This window comes from Grammomys surdaster, unplaced genomic scaffold (assembly GCF_004785775.1).
Source record: "Grammomys surdaster isolate TR1022 unplaced genomic scaffold, NIH_TR_1.0 125739, whole genome shotgun sequence".
Classification (NCBI taxonomy): Eukaryota; Metazoa; Chordata; class Mammalia; order Rodentia; family Muridae; genus Grammomys; species Grammomys surdaster.
In genome coordinates, this window is record NW_021620571.1 from 854885 (window position 1) to 874152 (window position 19268).

The 19268-nt window shown below is 40.5% G+C and overlaps 1 protein-coding gene across 1 annotated transcript in view; it reads right to left on the minus strand.

Annotated features, from left to right (window-relative positions):
- Window positions 1-19268, minus strand: part of Rpgrip1l (RPGRIP1 like) — a 94339-nt gene that overhangs the window by 16509 nt on the left and 58562 nt on the right. Inside the window, exons 18-22 of the mRNA XM_028788221.1 lie at window positions 17884-18074; window positions 17665-17748; window positions 17290-17385; window positions 16208-16361; window positions 13783-13853 (exon numbers count right to left, since the gene is read on the minus strand). Of these exons, the coding sequence (XP_028644054.1) occupies window positions 13783-13853; window positions 16208-16361; window positions 17290-17385; window positions 17665-17748; window positions 17884-18074 (596 nt within the window). The remainder of the gene's footprint in view (window positions 1-13782; window positions 13854-16207; window positions 16362-17289; window positions 17386-17664; window positions 17749-17883; window positions 18075-19268) is intronic.

Consider the following 19268-nt stretch of genomic DNA (forward strand, 5'->3'; position numbering starts at 1 on the left):
AGACTAATAGGTCTAGAGTCTTCTTGCTGTTTTATCTTCCCCCTCCATCTCTCCTGTAGAGATCACCAGTTCTGTTCATTTAAATTTCGATTTCAATGTTTTGCTGGACTGTTGTAAGCATTTGCTATCTCAGTCAGTGTGCAGCCACTGGTCCCTTTTCTCATTTAGTACCTGAGAAATGTCTTCAGATTCTTGTTGGGGCTAACTTTTAATACAACAGTTTTAGTTATGAAAAGATATAAACTTGACAGAATGAGGGAGAAACTACAAAGGATTAGTATAACAGCTAACTTGTTAGCAATGGGAAGCAGACTGTATCAACAAATTTAGTGACAGCGGCACCGTTATTGTGACACCCAGGAAGACCCAGTAGGTCTTCTCTCATGACCATAAAAGATACATGTAAGACAAGGGGCAGCCTGACCTCTAATCTTTTGCCTTTAGTCCCAATCATTCTCCTTTATAAGAGAATTCTCTCTCTAAAGCCAATCCAATCACCTTTTATTTTGCTTGAAGATATTTCTACTAGCCTATACCTTAGCCATTCCTTCAAGCTATGGTGTGTTGGGTATTTTTTTTCCATCTGTAGTTTATTCTGCCGGAAATAATCTTTTCCTTAGGACAGAATGTAGTCACTTGTGGACCATCTGTTCTGTGCCGACCTCTGAGCAGCTGCAGCTGCTTTCTCTGACAGTGGTCACTGCTTCTTGAATCTGCTGCACAGCGTGGACTCCTCACCCAGTTGCTTCTCTCTATAGACCTTGAGTTCCAGCAGGCAGGCCCAGAGCTGACATGTCTGCTGTTTAACATCCTAGCCAGCACCTGGTACACAGTAGGCTCACAATAAACATCAGTGGAAAATAGGAGAATGAATGTTCTCTATGTGGCCAGAATATCTTTTATATTGTCAGAACTATGTGAGGCAGCTGTTTCTAAGGCTGTCTCATTTGGAAAATATTTTTTGTGTAGTACATTTTGGGAGACAAGTGATTTTTAGTTACTGCAAAAACTCTTATTGCTCTAGGTTTTAATTGGGGAAGACTACCTGAAATGTGAACGCACTGAATCTGGGTGGTGGTATGGTATTACTTTAACTCTTGTGTGTGTTTAGAATTTGTCACAATAAAAAGAGACTTTAATTAAGAGAATTAGGAGTAATAATATCCTGATTGAGAAGACAGTGGATGAAGTTAGAAATGGTCCCAGCACTTAGGAGCTAAGGCAGAAGAATCAACATGAGTTTGAGGCTAGCCCTGGGCACATAAATGAAAGACTGTCTCAAACACAGACATAGGCACACAGACACACAGACACACAGAGACACAGACACACACACACAGACACACAGACACACAGACACACACACACACACACACACACACACAGAGAGAGAGAGAGAGAGAGAGAGAGAGAGAGAGAGAGAGAGAGAGAACAGGTGACACATCTGCACAGCATCAGTATCCACTAGATAAAGGGAAGTGGCCAGATGGTCCAGGCTTGGGCTGCCCCTGTGTTTCCTCTTTATCGGTGTGGACCTTTGGTACTAGGTAAGTTGATGCTTTCCCTCCCTGTCTTGTCAGCTTTCCTAGTCAGTGAGATGTCAACATCAGCATGTACGAAGAACTTTTATATGTTGTGATTGAGGTGGACAGAAGTAACAGAAGTGACTCGAGGAAGAACTGCGTAAGACTAATTTTTAATTGTCAGTATAGATGGACACTACACACTCTGTGGTGGAATGATCTGGAAATGTGATGACAGCTCATATTACTCATAGAGAATAATGAACCCGAGCTCCCATGTCTTGGCTCTGTCCCACTGCTGCCCCTCCCTGATGCTCACTTACATCCAGCCACAGTTCTCTGCAGTGCTCCTTAGGTTGTTGTTAGCAGGCTGAAGATGTCCAGGATTGACCTCATAGCAGCCTGCTTAACTCTGCAGCTGACCCAGCGGAGTTGGATTGATCCTAGGACCTTGCAGATGCTAGATGGGCACTCTGTCACTTGACTATTCAGTTTTTAAGAAAGTAACCCAAGCTGACAGCCCCTACATAGTGTCATGGCTTTCTGTCAGGATCACCCATGATAAAGTCTGTGCAACTCGTCTCAGTCAGTAAGATCTCCATCTAATGATGGTGAGGTTACAGATGTGTTTAATTTTAGTCTGAGTTTCTATAACAAGATGGGGTTTAATTTCTCTGTACTTAATTTTTAAATTTACATTTATTTAGTGTGTGTGTGTGTGTGTGTGTGTGTGTAAATGCTGCAGTGAGTGTGTGGCTAAGGGAATCATTCTCTTCTACCTTTTGGGTCCTGAGGATTGAACTCAGGCAGTTAGGCTTGGCAGTGGGGTTTTTACCCACTAAGCCATCTTGTTGGCCTCATATTTAATTTTTCAATTATAAAACATAAAACTGTGAGACAAGTACAGAAAGCAATTTGGCTCTATAAATACCCAGTCTCACACAGATGTTATACTGTTCTATGTACAAGTTAACTCTTTTGCTGAAGAAATGAATATTAACACTAACATTAATAAGGGTGAATCCCCCAAATGCCAAATTCTTCCTTGTCTTTCTTGATCTCTAGATGAACTGCTGTTCTGAAAGGGGCTGTAATATCCCAAAGCATACAATCATATATTCTATGACTACATGTGTCCACAAACATATGACCTTCTTTTCTATCTTTATGTTTTCAATAGATGGTGGTATATACTACTAGTCACTTCACAATTAGTTTTTTCATCCAGAATTATGTTTTTGAGATTTACTTATCTTAGTCAAATCATTCTAACCCACGTTCATTTATATTACATATATGATAATGGAGTCCCATTTCTAGTTTTTTTTTTTAGTGCTAGTTTTTGTCAGTTTGACACAAACCCAGACATACCTGTTGGTTTCATGAGACAGGCCTGTGGGGCATTTTCTTGATTGGTAACTGACACAGGAGAGCCCAGCCCACCTGGACAATGCTATCCCTAGACAAATGGGTCTGGGCTTTATAGGAAAGACAGCTAAACAGCGAGCCAAGGAAGCAAACAGCAGGCAGCTTTCCTATGTGAGATCTGCTTCAAGCTCTTGGAGCCTTGGCCTCCCTTAATGATGATCTGTAATCTAGAAGCAAAATAAACCCTTTTCTCTCAAAGGTGCTTTTGGTCATGATATTTTTATCACAGCAACAAGGAAGCAACTAATATCCTGAGTGTAAAAACCCTTACAATGTCTGCCAGTAGGAGACATAAAATGTGGGACTTGGTTCTTTGTACCAAAGCATAAGAGACAAACCAGATAGAAGGTGATGATCTGTGTGTGCACCACTGAAGACTTTAACTGAGGTAGTAGTAAGTTCAAACCAGTTGATCCAAGCAATGGCCCCAGAGGCATGTGTAAGGAGGCTGGCGTGCATACTGAGATGAGGAGTGTCTCCTCCCTCCCTCCCTCCCTTCCTTCCTTCCTTCCTTCCTTCCTTCCTTCCTTCCTTCCTTCCTTCCTTCCTTCCTTTCTTCCTTCCTTCAGGCTTGGCATAGGAAGAACCATTCCAAAGATTCAAAGAAGCCCTCTTGACTTTATACCAGGCCCCAAGGCATCTGGGTAGCAGGAATAACATCTCTTTTTGAGAGGCATGGTGGCACATGCTTCAGACCCAGCACTTGGAGGCTGAGAGGAAGACGAGCTCCAGGCCTGTCCGGGTTACCTAATGAGATGCTGCATCAATAAAACCAATGCTAAGGATGTTGCTCAGTGTTAGAACACAGTACAAGGCTCTGGGTTCAACTCCAGGACTGCAATCTCCTCCCTCCCAGTTTATCCTCATACAAGCTATGAAGAGTTTTGCTGTCTTTGAAGATGGTAATTATTTGGGAGAAACGAGAAGACATAGAGATATACTATCTCTCCCGAACTCACTGCGCTAAGGGAATGTCTTTAACAAAGCAAAGACAAGCCAGTTTTCATTAGTGGATAATCTCACTTTTCTAACATGTTCTGTTAAAGGCATCACACTGAACACTGAAAACTTCAGAGATGAGGTTAATGTGGTGCTAGGAGTGACTGAGAATACTTATTTTTACAATGTTGTTCTTCTGTCCCTCTACTCCATGAAAACTACTGTGTCTGTAATGGTCAGCAAATTAGAGAGGCTTGTTAGTAGATGTTCTAAAACATAGTTTATAAGATTTTTCATGTCCTACAAGGATGGATACCCAAGCATTATTCATCATCCATGTGGGTTACTATAGTGGGAAATGAAGGAAAAGGAAAGGTTCCCAAAAGTCCCCTCAGCTCCAGATGACTCGCTGCTGCAGCACTGTACCAGCCCCTGAACACACAGTGGCACTCAGTCAGGGATATTTGTTAGACCACTGTGGAGCTATAAACACTGTCCTGGTTGAACTTATGTGGGTACAGGTCAGGATCCTGGCACTGAAAAAAAATTTTCCCAAATGACTTTCATGGTACCTAAGAGTGGAGAACACTGCTTTTCCTTAGATCTGTCTTAACTCTTTAGTACTCCAGAATTATATACTATAACAAAGGTTTAGGTCCATCTTAAAACCTCTGATCCATCTGTTTTGGACTCAAGCATTGCCTCTCTCAGATGATAAGGATACTGCTGGTTTGAGGTTTACTCTTAAGAAACATTGTTTCTGGCCCCACACAGTTGTTTTGTATCCATTGACCATTCTTTAATACTTAGAGAGAAGCTTCCAGAATGGACATGTTAACCAGTTCCTTAGTCACATGACATTTTAGTACAGGATTAGTTAACAAATTATTTCTTTTGGAGAGGCAATCTATGTCATGATTAGTCTAATATAAATTATAAACCATAGAGCAGCTTTTGTTTAATCTTTTAAAAGTAAAGTTCCTTGGACATGAAATCTAGTAGAGTTCAGTAGAAAACCAAGAGCTAACTGATTTGTGCACTTGCACTGAGTGGCTCCTAGAACCAGAGTAGGCTCTAAGAATGCCAGTCATCCATATGATCAGATAGCAGCTATATGAAACAATCATCATTAAACTTTTTGGAGTTTTAAAATATGTTTGCGGGGCTGGAGAGATGGCTCAGCGGTTAAGAGCACTGACTGCTCTTCCAGAGGTTCTGAGTTCAATTCCCAGCAACCACATGGTGGCTCACAACCATCTGTAATGGGATCGGATGCCCTCTTCTGGTGTGTCTGAAGACATCAAAAGTGTACCCATAAATTAAATGAATAAATAAATCTTTAAAATATGTTTGCTTGACATCATCTCTGCAGCAGCTGGAAGGCTGCTTATTGTTCAGTGATGATGTTGCAGGTGTCCTGAACATTAGTCCAAATGTCTGAGGCTGCTTTTACACAACCGCCATTAGCAGAAAAGAATGTGCAGTGTCAAGGGACCCTGCACACAAAGCACACTCTTTCCCTGTCTGAGGTTTACCATTCCTACCTGTGTACACATTTAACACACCTGCATTAGGGTTCTTTAGAAGAAAAGAACTGATAGAATGAATCTCTCTTTCTCTATTTAGAGAAAGGGGTTTATTAGAGTGGCTTACAGGCTGTGGTCCAGCTAGTCAACAATGGCTGTCTACCAATAGAAGGTCCAAGAATCAGTAGTTGTTCAGTCCATGATGCTGGATGTCTCAGCTGGTCTGCAGTATACACTGGAATCCTGCAGAAGTCGGCTCTAATGTCAAGGAAGGAACAGACTTGACAGCGAGAGTGAGAGCAAGTAGAGAGAAAAAGAGAGCACGCTTCCTTCTTCCATGGCCTCTTTATAGGCTGCCAGAAGAAGATATTACTAAGATTAAAAGTGGGTCTTCCTACTTCTAATTCCTCACAGGTGAAGCCAGGCATTGGGTTTGAGTTGATTCCCTATGCAGTCAACTGACAACTAAGAACAGCAACCACAGGGCCATGAACAGATGACCATATATTTTGTTAGAGAAAGCAGACACATTCTTTAAGTGATCAACTTGACAATGATGCTAAGGATTAATGTTTCAATGCCATGACAAGTACAAATTCTAAGTTTTGACATCTATTTTGAGGCCTTGAAACAAGGCTTTTAATCAATGTATTATACATCAATCTGATACTGTTAACTTATGATTATTCAAATTAATAAAATATTCATAGAGAAATGTCCAAAGTTTTACACTTCCCAGACTCTCGCTCCCCACCCCATTAATTCCCATGCCTAGGAGCTCTTTAGCAAAGGCAGCAGGCATCAGGCTGATGGGAGCTGACAGGCCAGCAAGGCCCAATTACACTCGCACTCGGGGCCACTTTGATGTCCGGGAAACGAAGAGAGATAGGGGCCAATTGGTTAGCACATTATGTTAATGACTTGATTTAATCCCGCCACTAAACTTTATGTAGCCTGTTAAAAAAGATGCTAACACTAATTACACCACTTTGGAAAGGAAAGGAGGGGACAAGCACTTCATACTGACAAAGTGAAGCTCATAAATGTTGTAAATGAAATGAAACAAAATGAAGTAATCTATGATTAATTATAGATCACAGACATGAAGGAAAGAGACGGAACCAAGGAATACGTCTAAGTCCTGGGAAATCTGTTAGGTTCCTTTTAAGGACCAACATTCCAAGAAATAGCCATGAGCTGTTAGGATCTGCTAATATAAAAAATAAAAGACACCGAGTGATCTTAAACTGCTCACACAGGGATACTAGAGAATAGAAACCCACCACAGTGGAACTGGCATTCGTCAGACTGATCTAAGACACAATTTCTAGTCCTAACTGTAACTTCATACAAGGAAGCAGTTTTAGAAGTCTGTAGAGAAGGGATAACTACAGAGTGTGGCTACATAAGAATCATAAGTCACTGTAGGTCTAAGCAACTCTTTACATTGAGCATTCCTTTCAAAATGCATTTCAAGTCCACAGACTCCTTAAGAATCAGAGCCTCGATAGCTCCTGCACAAGGGAGCTCACAACTGTAACTCCAGCTGATCTAAGATACCTCCTAAAGCAGTCTCATGACACCCTGTCCACCCTTTTCTCTTCACACTAATCAGCTGTTTCATTAGTGACTGCTTCAGAATTGGCACGTTGGTCTAGGCTACCCTTATCTGATCTTAATTCCCCAAGCCAGGCATGCTGTGTACTCTTGGAATCCCAGCTCTTGAGAGACTGACATATGTGCTCTACAAGACTCTTACACATACACACACACACACACACACACACACACACACATGCACACGCACACACACGTGCACAAAAAGCACTTATAGATAACCTCAACATATCTCCTACCCATATAACAAATGCTATGTAAATAGATGTATTTTCTAAGGAATAATGACAAGGAAGACATAATTCAAAAACCATTTTTGAGTGAGGCTGGTGGAATCTTAGCTATGGAGGTTGGCGGGTGGTGAGTTTAAGTACAGGGACTGTTTCAAAGCTGTCTAATTCCAGTAGATACTATGGAAAGGAAAACCACAGATGTGCTTAGCACATGAAGCAGTCAGCAGCACACCTGCTGCAGTCTAGATATGCCACGTTCCCCCAAAGGCCCACATGTGACTTGCTGGTCACCAGCTTGGCACTATTGGGAAATTGACTCTCAAAGGAGGAAGTTGAGCTTTGAGATCCTGTGACAGAGGGACCATCCCCTTCTCTCATCCCTGGCCATCCTGTGCTCCTGTTGTGCTGTGCCTTCTGACACAGACCACAAACTACAAGGCCAATGGCTGCAGACTAAACTCCTGAAATGGTAGTCCAGACAAACTCTTTATAAGCTGGTTATCGCAGTGTTTTTATAAGCATTGACAATTTGACTGACATCCCCCCACCCCATACTCTCCCATCCCTCAGCTACAAAGGCTGTGCATCACTGTCCTGAGATTTCTACTCCATGTAGGTCCTAAAGACATCTGGTGCACTAATAAACCATAGATATTTCAAACCTTAAAATTGAGCAGAGTGCTGTAGCTGATGGGAGACTGTGGAAAGATTACCATGAGTTCAGGCCCAGCCTGATTACATAGTAAGTTCCAAAATAGTGATTGCTATGGATTAAGACCTTGTCTCAACAACAGTAGCAATAGCAGCAACAACAACAACAACAACTACTACTGTGACTACTACTACTGGTGACACAATACTTCAACCAAAGTTAATGCCATCAATAATCCAGCAAAATGATGTTTTCCCCTGTGACATGATATGCTGGGAAAAACAAAACAAAACAAAACAAAACAAAACAAAACAAAACAAAACAAAACAAAACAAAAAAGACCCAAACCAACCAACCAAAAAAACCAAACCCGACCTCATTTCTGTAGTATTTCCACATGATAGTGGTCTTTTGTTCCTGGTGAGATGACTAGGTGCTGGTCTCCCAAAAGACCAGGTTGGATTAAAGAGTTTGACTTTCAGTCATATTTCATTACGTCCAGGAGTGTCAGGGGGCTGAGGGTCAACCTGACTATCATTGGCTAATGACTTAATTCATCACAGCTATATAACAGAGATTCCATACAATGCTCCAAGCTGTAAGAATGCAGATCTCTGAGACAGCAAAGGACATATGGAGTCCTCTAGCATGGAGGGCTCAGGGCATGAAACAACATAGGTCTCCTTAAACACTCTGTCCTAAGTGTCTTCACCTACATGCGGTACTTACAGTAAACACAAATAAATGTTGCTCTGTGTTCTGTCAGCCACTCCAGTGAGTTAACTGAACCCAACAGGGTTGTTGGGATTCCATTTTATTGTCAAAAGCACAGGTAAAACACTTGGGTTGAGCTAGGTATCTAGAATGAGGGTTCAGTCCTGTGAGAGACTGTTCCCTTGAATTGTAGCTTCTGATATGGCTTATAGATTTGTCAGAACTGAAGCAAATTAGAGGTCATTGATCTGATGTTTCTTGTACTTGGTGTATGGGGAAACCTCACAAACATATAATTACAGATGAGAATGCAGTAGGAGGAACAGAGTTTGTTTTATCTTAGGTACTCAGAATCACGTAACAACATTCTCTTGTTCCTGTGAAGTTCTTAGAGGTCAAAGGCCAGGTTTTTGTTTTTTGTTTCCAGTTCTGAAATGGTTCTTAGAAGTTCTATAGACAAAAAGATGTATTTATATATTATAAACAAACACATATGTTAACACACACATGTAAGAGACTAAAGGGCAAAACAAATGCAGCAAAATGCCAACAATATGTAGACCTGGATAAAGGAGATGCAATTGCCTTTGAGTTTTGTAATCATTACAGTTTTAAAAGGTTCCATTTTCACATTAAATGATTTGCTAAAGTAGCATTCAGAAAAAAATGACATAATCAATAGGAGGTATGCACGTTACTTTTTTAGTCCATTTTTACAAATGTTACAGATGGGGTCATTTATAATTGCTGAAACCATTTGCACAGTTCCAAAGGGTTAGGAGCTCAAGGTCAAGGTCTGGTGTTTGCTCTGTGTCTGATGATGCCTTGATGCTGTGTCCTGCAGAGGAGGAACACTGAGTTCTCTTGTGGCAGGGAGTGGAAGTGCTCCCTTTCATTCTGCCTTTTTAGATGTGTGCTAATCTTATTCATAGAGTCCTCAGGACTCAGCCAACCTCCTCAGGCTGAGTTCTTAACACTGCTGCCCGAGGGTGAAGCTTCAATACTTCCCCATGAACTGTATTTGGGACAGCAAATTGAAACTGCACTGGCCAATTACATTGGCGAGCTGTTTGTTGTGGGTCTTGCACATTGCAGCATGTTTAGTTTAAGCCCTGACCTCTGTCCAGGAAATGCCAGGCGCAGTTCCTCTTAACAATCAGCAATGTTTCCAAACATTTCCTAATGTGCCCCTTTCATGGTCTAGGATTGTAAAAAGTAGAAAGCCTTTTTTTCTCTGAATTCAAGATTAATTAAAGATGATGGATACTGTTTTGAAAGTAAGATTAACTGCCACACTGCCCCTGTTGTCTACTTTAGGTCAGCATCCAAAGTATCTGTTGTTCCACTGCACTGTAAACAAGGCCTTCTTCTCAAAAAGTGGCTGCTGTGTGGTGTGTTCTCGAATTCCTTCCTGCACTCCACATGCATATCAATTTCTTTTTGTCTTTGAGATGGCACAGCTACAGCAGGACCCTCCTTACTGTCTGACGCAGGGTGATAATAACAATGAGTCTACTCCAGGGGTTAGATGTGACTAATCTGGGCTCTTCCCTTGGGATGGGCATTTTCATGTGACAGACAGTCTTTGACCAACAAGAAAATGAAACAGATAAAGTCAGCTAAAGGACCAAAAGGGAAGGAGGAGGGTGTGCCAGCTCACAGCATACATGTCCTTTAGGGTTTCTAAATTTCTAATCTTAGAACACTTCAAACTGATCCTTTCTTTCAACATCCCTAACTAGGGAAATGGCTGTAGGCAGTTTCTTTCTTTTAAGATCACAGTTTACTCATTTGAAGAATGAGAAGGTAGGCTAGAAAGTAGCTAAAGAAGTGTTGACTGACTCAGTTATTGATATGGCCTCTTGATATTATTTACAATCTAACTGATGAATTATTAATAGTTGGCTGAACATGAGCACATCTTCTAGATCAGTATAGAGTTTCCCTAAAAGCAGGAGCCTTGTACTGTGTTTACTACCATGGTAGGCAATGAATCCCTGGCTTACAGCATGAGGAATGAGTGCTATTTATAAACTGACGAGATAAATATATTCTTGCATTACTGTCCTCATAGATCCAGTACTGATTCAATATCTCATTTCTTATATTCTTGTATTCAAAGACTAAATCACTTATGCAACAAAAAAAAATCAGGCTGAAGTAGGCACTGTCTTACAGAATAAACTACTGAGATAAAACAGAAAAATCAAGCATTTAGACATGACAAATGGAAGGTTCTTAGTGAAATGCTGTGATGGTTAATTTTATTTGCCAACTTGATTAAGCCATAGGGTACCCAGACATTTAGTCAATTCATAATAGTTGTGAAATAATTCATGGCTTGACAACTTAGTATCTGTGAGGTGCTCTTGGATAGCTTAAAATCTGGATAGACTCAATAAAGCAAATTCATCTCCTAATGTGAATGGGCTCTGTTCAATCAGTTGAAGGGATACTGGCACCAAAGGCTGAAGAGCTCCGTGTTGGGCAGGGTGATGCACATCTTTAATCCCAGCACTTGGAAGGCAGAGCCAATCAAATCTCTGAGTTCAAGGCCAGCCTGGTCTCTAAAGTGAGTTCAGGATAGTCAGAGCCACAGAGTGAGATTCTATCTCAAAAAATCTCTCTCTCTCTCTCTCTCTCTCTCTCTCTCTCTCTCTCTCTCTTTCTCTGACACACACACACCCCCCACACACACCCCACACGTGGGATCTCCTTGTGCTAGTGTGCTATCAAAATGGACAGGCCTTCAAACTGGCCCTGAAGCAGATGAGATTCTTGGTTCTTGAGCCTGCTGGCTTTCAGATAAGAATTTGTGCCAGTGGATGTCCTGGTTCTTAGCCCTTTGACTCAGTCTGGCAATACATAATTCATCTGAATCACTAGCTTGCTGACTGAAGACCTCCATTACAGTAGCCACATCTTTTAGTAAATCTCTTTTTATCTATCATCTGTCTGTCCATCCGTCCATCCATTCATCTGTCAGTTCTGCTTATGACTATAAAACCAAACTTCACACAGAAAGCTTATTTCCTTATGATATTATTATCAGTTCTAATGGGAGGCTGAGAATTTCCATTCACTGGTTTGATAAAATTATTTAACAGTTTAGTATTTGATTAAGAAAAAATATTAAATTTAATTTAACTGAGCACTATAATTAAAACTGCTCAGAGAAACATATATAAAATTCCTTCTTTGATTTATCAATTTTGAACAATGAAAATTCCATATACTAGGTTACTACAGGCTAGACAATATTAATATAAGTGGTAATTATATACTAATTACAGTATTGCAACTTTAGAAAGATGAGATTTTTTTTCTTTATCAAACACATACTAGGTATCTGGGGCTGAGTAATCATGAGGACCTGGGTTCAGGTCCCCAATAGCTATGTAAAACACTGACTGCAGCAGTAAGTCCCTGTGACCCCTCTGGGGAGGCAGACACAAGCAGACAGATTCTTGGTGTCACTGGGCAAACAGTCTAGTCTATCAGTGAGCTCTAGGTTCAGAGAGACCATGCTTAAAAAATAAGGTGGAGAGTGATGAAGACACCCAATGTCAGCCTTTGATCTCTACATGCACACACATGTGTATATATACACACAAACACATACACATACATCAAAAGTCTATCTTTGTTTCATGGAGGCAGTATAACAAACATGTTATGGTCATGGCTTTGTTTTACAGAGATACCAAGCTTAGAATATGTGAAAGAGGAGTTAAAATGAAGTATTGGATTTTTTTCAATAAAGCAGAAATTCTAAAAATAAAATATCCAGGGGTGTTAATACAGATGAAGAGAGAATGCCAAGCCTCTTCATTTTACTTCCTCCTCCCTTGGGTCCCTCCATCCCTGCTTTCCTCAATTTTGCTCTAGTGATGGGGATGGAGGCCTTGAACGCCAGGCTTGACCACTGAACCACACCCATAGATCTTGTCTCTTTCCTGAAAAACACTCGTTACTTATTATTTCTTGTGTGTGTACGAATGTGAGTGTCTATGTGCCATGGCATGTATGTGGCTAAGACAACTTGCAGGAGTCTGTTTTTTCCTTTCACCATGTGGGATCCAGGATCCATCACCCCCGGACCATCTGACCGCCTTGTTTCTTTCTTGAAGGTAGGCAGGCTTGAATTTGCACTTTTCCTGCCCATTCTTCTGAGTGTTAAGAATTTAGGCCTGTGACACCTGCTTGGTGCTATCTACATTGACTTTATAAAACCTTTCTCCTCTCTTCATGATAAAAATGCTTCTATATGCAAGAAATCTCCCATTTATATTTTGAAATATAATTTTCATTTCATTGTTTTAGTATATATACTATGTTTCGGCAATGTGATACAAAACAAAAAATTCTTGGACATGTTTAATTATTTTCTGAATAATTAAATTTTTTGTCAAAAGTAAAATAACAGTTTATCAATAGACATATTTAGATTTGAATACTCCATGCAGTGATGTAGATAAGCTACTATAGTTTCACTGCACTCTCACAGTTGCACTCTCTGAGATGCAGATCTGCTTTAATGCATCTTTATGTACAGAAACTGGAAGAGAAGTAGGATGGTTAAAACCAAGAGGTGGATCACGCTATCAGTGTCAGGTATCCTTGAAAGAAATGATGTCTATATACTGCCGTCCATTCCATAATACAAGTAAAGACGGGGCTGGGATGTGTTTCAGTAGGCTACTGCTTGCTGTGCAAGCATGGGAACCTGAGTTTGCTTCCTGATAATCCCACAAAAAAGCACCAGCTGACCCAGCGGTGCAATTCTCTAATCCCAGTACTGGGGAGATGGAGACAGGAAGGTCCTTGGGGCATGCTTGACAGATAGTCTGGCCAAATTGGCAGGTTCAAAAAGAAACCTCTCAAAAAATAAGATATAGAGTTACCGAGGAAGACCCCTAAGGTTGATCTCTGGCCTCTACACATATGCACAAACGTGTGCCTTCATATAAACATGTCCACATACACATATGATACACAGAGAAATTGTATTAGTACAGGTGTCTTGCAGTAGACACATTAGAATTTTTCCAGAAATATTTTTGCCTTAAATTTCCATTTACGAAGACCGATATTCGAGAATGAAAGTCAGCCTTAGTTTACAACACTGTATCTGGCATCCAGCCACTCACCTGTTTGGTATTCGTGGAGACAGACCTTGGAATGATACAGTCATCACTGTCTGAAGCTGATCTGTCTTCATCTGTCAGAAAACATTAGGCAACATTTACCCAGGGTAGCCAATCAATCTATGTATTGTACATAAGTACAGTACAAATAAACAATCCGATGACCAGTTCTATTACTTTTAGCTGCCAAGGACAATTTCATGTATGTTTTAGGAAAGGAAAACATGACCTGAAAAATTCCTGTTTGATTTTAGTAAACAAAAAGAAATAAAAAGTTATTGTTATGAAAACCAATGAGGTATAAGGTAAAAGATGTTGCTTTTTTCTCTTAAAATTTTATTTATTTGTCTATTCTCTCTCTTCTCTCTCTCCCTCCCTCATTTCTCTTCTCTCTCCCCGCCCCCCATGCATGTGTGTGTGTGTATGGTGTGTGTGTGTGTTTCATGGGCCACTACAAGTGTGGAGGTCTGAGGATAACTTTTGGGAGTCAATCCTCTTTTTGCATTATGTGAGTTCAGGGAATCAAACTCAGGCTCTCAGGGTTGGTGGTAAGCACCTGTTCCCACCAAGCCATCTCTCTAGTCCCTCCTTTTTCTCTTTATATCTGGGCTTTATTATGCTTAGTAATCTCTCCAATTGTTTTATAAAAACTTTCAATGTTCTATTGTATTTTTAAACTAGAAGCAGTTTTATAAATTTCCATATATGCTGGTAGAAAACATTCAAGTGTGACTTTATTCATAAGTAGAGAACACAATCAAGACCTAGTATAGCTAATGCATGCACAGGAAAGGTGGACTATTCTTTCCTTAAAAACAGGAACTATTTCGATGGAAAAATATGAAAAGACTGAAGGAAGGGGAGGAGAATGAATGAAAGCAAGGTATAATGAATGACATATAGACATGGAAATGTAATGAGAAAATCCATTACTTTGTATAATAGCCAAAAAAATTAGTAAAAATCTGAACATGGTTAACTACTGATGAAAATTTATCAATGAGATTGTGAACAACACCAACGAGAAGCTGAATGTCCTAATGTTCACTTTTTCTTTCCTTCATCAGTCACTGTATGTTTGAAGGATCTATCTGTGCCAAGGTATAAGATCACCACTCATGCCATGCATATATCTTACAGTGTATGGAAGCAGGGCTATGCCATAGCAGTGGTGTGCTTCTATAACAAAACTGCACTGTGATAAAGTCTTCTATATCATCCACAAGTCTTTCTGGTTTTCACCTCAACAAGAAGCTGGTGAAACTGTGTCACCAGGCCATCTGCAGCTGTAGCTATACAGTGAGAGCCAGCCCTTTTCTATGCATGTAATTGAGCATGAGACATAAGATACCTATCCAAGGCTAGATTCAACTAGTTCCTGGGGTCCTACAGTAGGGTCATCAATTATAGAAAGACCATCTTTCTTCCATTTCCCTCCTACACATTCTTTTAAGTTGCCATATGAATTTTCATCAACTTCGTAGTGAAGTCTGAGGGGCACTAGGTACCTGCTAGTGTCTGGGTAAGTGATGCACAAAGACAGTGGGGGTGGTCAGTGGAGGCTGATGCTCAGCCCCAGCTGATATAGCACCTGAGCTTCCACAGTAGCCCAGCCATATCTGCTATCACATAGCAGATACTTTCCAATGGCTTACACAAAATACTGTGTAAAAAATCGATACTACCCTTACTTTTAAAAAATTGAAAAAATACAGTTCTATTAAGGTGAAAACACATATACAATAAACTATATACATATTTAAACTACAAAATTTGGTATTTGACATTTAATTCTGTGGCACTATCATCCCAATTAAAATAGCATATATGGGTCAGCAAGATGGTTTAGTGGGTAAAGGTACCTGTCACCAAGACTCATGACCTGAATGAATTTGACACCTGACACCTACATGGAAGGAGAGACCCTACCTGTAAAAGCAGTTATTTGACTTCCAAATGTGTGTGTAGCATGCATACATGTACATACACATGCAAAATAAATACATGCTTTAAAAAATGCAATGGACCTAAACAGCAGTCCTGTTTCCTCTGGAATCTCTCCTCTGACCCCACCAAGGCTTTCCAGACTACTTACCTACTTCCTGTCCTTACAGAGTTTAGTTTACTTCTATACAATTGAAATGAGATAGTATATTCTCTTTTTTTAAGTTGCAATTCTTGATTTTAATTTCAAAAAGTCCAAGCTAAAGAACAATCCAACTGATAATACTGAACCTAAAGGCAATATACAATGTCTAGAGCATAAATTGGGGACAGGTTCAGCAATGACACTTGTATTCTATGCAGGAGGCCCGAGTTGACCTAAGAAGAAAGAGACAACACGACAGCCTGAAGAGCTCTCACCTACTTCTGTCACAGAGAAGGCAAAGTGGGGTCAAGTAACCAACAGTCTTAACAGAAACGTCACCTTCTGGCTCCAGTTCTTCAGTTATTTCTGTTTCATCTTCAGAGGAAGCCACACTCTGCGATGCAAGCTGGCCCTCAGATAGGAAAGAGATGTCATCTTCCTTTCCTTGGTGCATTTTCCCCACGTTGTCTTCTACCTTAGCTACACCACTTTCCTGAAACATGTGGGAGAGAAGAACATCGCTGTATTTGTTATTGCTTGGATTATATCTTAGAGCGTTCTTGCTGAAGCACTTGAATCATGTACATTCGAGACTTGGTTACACAGGCATACAGCTGGGCATAGTGTCCTATGTCAATAATCCCAGCACTCAAGAGGTAGAAGAATCCAACAATATGAGGCCAGTGTGGGTTGCATAAGAAGTGAGTTCTGAGCCACTCTGAGCTACAAGTGAGTTTCTGTCTCTAAACCACCACCACCACCACCACCACCACCACCACCTCTTCTTCCTCCTCCTCTTCCTCCTCCTCTTCTTCCTCTTCCTCCTCCTCCATCACCACTTCCATTACCATCTCTACCATCTCTACCTCTACAGCCATCATCACTACTCGGCAAAACTCACAGAGATAGGCTACACAGCTATAAAAGACTCCCTAGAAAATAGTCACTTAGATTGTTTAAACAGATGAAAACACACAGGTTAATAAAAATCTAAATGTACACTAAGAATGAAGGATTTGATTTAGTCTGGTGTGGTGGTGCATGTCTGTAATACATCACATGGAGGCAGAAGTTGGAGGATACAAATCCAAAGTCATCCATAGATACTTTGATACAGTGAGTTTGAGACCAGCCTGGCATACATAAAATTCTGTTTCAATAAAATTAAACAAAACAATAAAAGATGTATTAATCTTGATATGACTTTTACATTGGTTTTAGTTTATAAATGTATGTATTTCCTACCAATATATGAATAGCCGTATCTATTGAACCTATCAGTTAAAAAAATCTATCATAAAAAAGTCATATTCAAATGTAGGGAAAATGCTATGATTTCCTGAATCATGACTAACACACAAGACAAAGTCTTTTAAGTCCCAAAATAAACCTTTCAAAATAATTTTAATGCAAAGGTATACCTTGGAAGGATATGCAACAGCTGGCATACTATTTCCTGGTTTTGTTTCCACTTCTAGAGAATTGTCCTTTATATCTTTAGGGAAAGGAGAAGTCTCCTTGAATTAATGGAAAAAAATCATGTATGTTATTTTGTATTCATTACAAGAGTAGTTTTAGCAAGATACATGTTTTACTGTGTAAGATCAAGACACTCAGAGGGGAGCTGGAAAGGGATCTAGGGTCATGGAAAGGCCTATCAAACACTACAACCTTGTACCACAGTAAAGATGTGCTGTGCTTACTGTCTCTGCTTATTCAAAGGTATAGGATAGTCTATACTCTCCTGTACTTGACACTGGAAAGGGAAATTAGTATTCGGGGTATTTATTACTTACAGGACTTGGGTGTGATATGGTATCCACAAAAGAGACCTTTTTGTCTACAAGTGTTAAACGCTGTCTTGGTTTAGGTTTTGGTGCCTAAAATAAAACAATATGTCAGACTATAATCATCACATTTTAAAGAAGACTTCAGCTAGTTTTGGGTGCAATTATTTGGCTATTAAATTTATATTCAAAATATTTAAAATGCAATCAAAAGTCACTGTTACTCACTACAACTGATGTAACTTCTGAGGACGTTGGAGGTAGTCTCTGAATGGCCTCTGGCTCTTCTCTGCAAATGAACTTTCCAAGGTCTTCAGTAGTTATTGATCCATTTGGTGGAAGGTAAGTGAATTTCCATTTCAATATAACTTGGATAGTTCCTGCAGCATGCTTTTCCTTATCCATTAACTCAAATATTCCTGCAAATTATGAAAATCATTTTCTCAAGGCCAGCGGGAAGCTTTGTTACTTTAGGAATGACAGTGGAGCCCTGGGAGCCCGAAGGCCAGGGAAACAGGTGCCAGTCCCTAGTCTTATCCCTAGATCTGAGGGAGAACATCTACTGAGGCCCCCTTCCTTTCTGACCCTACTTCCAAAAGAGCACAAAGACCTCTTCTTCCATCCTTCCTTCCTCTGACCCATCTTATGACCCCAGCTTCCAGAACCAGCAAACATTCTCTGGGATTGTCTGACTCACAGGGCAGGGAAAGAAGTAGTCTAACTTCAAATCTTCACCTCTCTTTCTTCTCCTCCAAATCCAATCCTCCTTTTACAACCCCAGCTCTGTTGCAGGCTACCTGCTGCTGCCTTGCTCCTTCCCTGCTCCCACAAATAGCAGAACACACAGATCTTCCCCTCCAAACTTTTTTCTACCCCACTCATTGTTTTATTCTAGCCCCTTGCTCCAGCAGGCACTCTCTGGGAACCCACAGGCTATACCTAGGAAAGCAGGTAGTTTAATTGGATCTTCATCCATCCCTTCTCTCCTTCCAACCCAATCCCCTAGTCTCACCTCTAGCTCTGGAGTAGACTCCCTGCTGTGGCCTCTTCTCACTCTGTTCTCCTTCCCAGGAGACTAAGAGGATCCTAGTGGAAGCCCTCCTTTCCCCTGTGCTGTAGACCACCTAAGCCATCCCCACTCCCAATTACCAGGCCCCAGTACCCAGAAACTTTTAACCTAAAACCATCTCCACCATGGCCACACCTACCAGAATTCAAGAAGAATTTCCTACCAGTCACCACACTTTCCTAGGAACCACAGAGAGCAACAAAAACCAAGGATAGAACACATACCCAACAAAGACAAGACAAAATAGAAGAACCTAGAATTCCAGTCTTCCCAAACCCAGATGCCTAGATGCCAACATAAAAACGCAATCAATAATAACCTGGGCAGAATGTTTCCATTAGATTCCAGCAATGCTACCATTGTAGGCACTGGGTATTGCAACATAGTTGAAGCATAAGACAAGGACTTTAAAATAGCCTTTATGGATACGATAGAGGTCCATAAGGAGGAGATGAATGAACCCCTTAATGAAATCTATGAAAACACAAACAGCAGAAGGAAATGGATAAAACAGTTCAAGACCTGAAAGTCAAATAAAACCAAT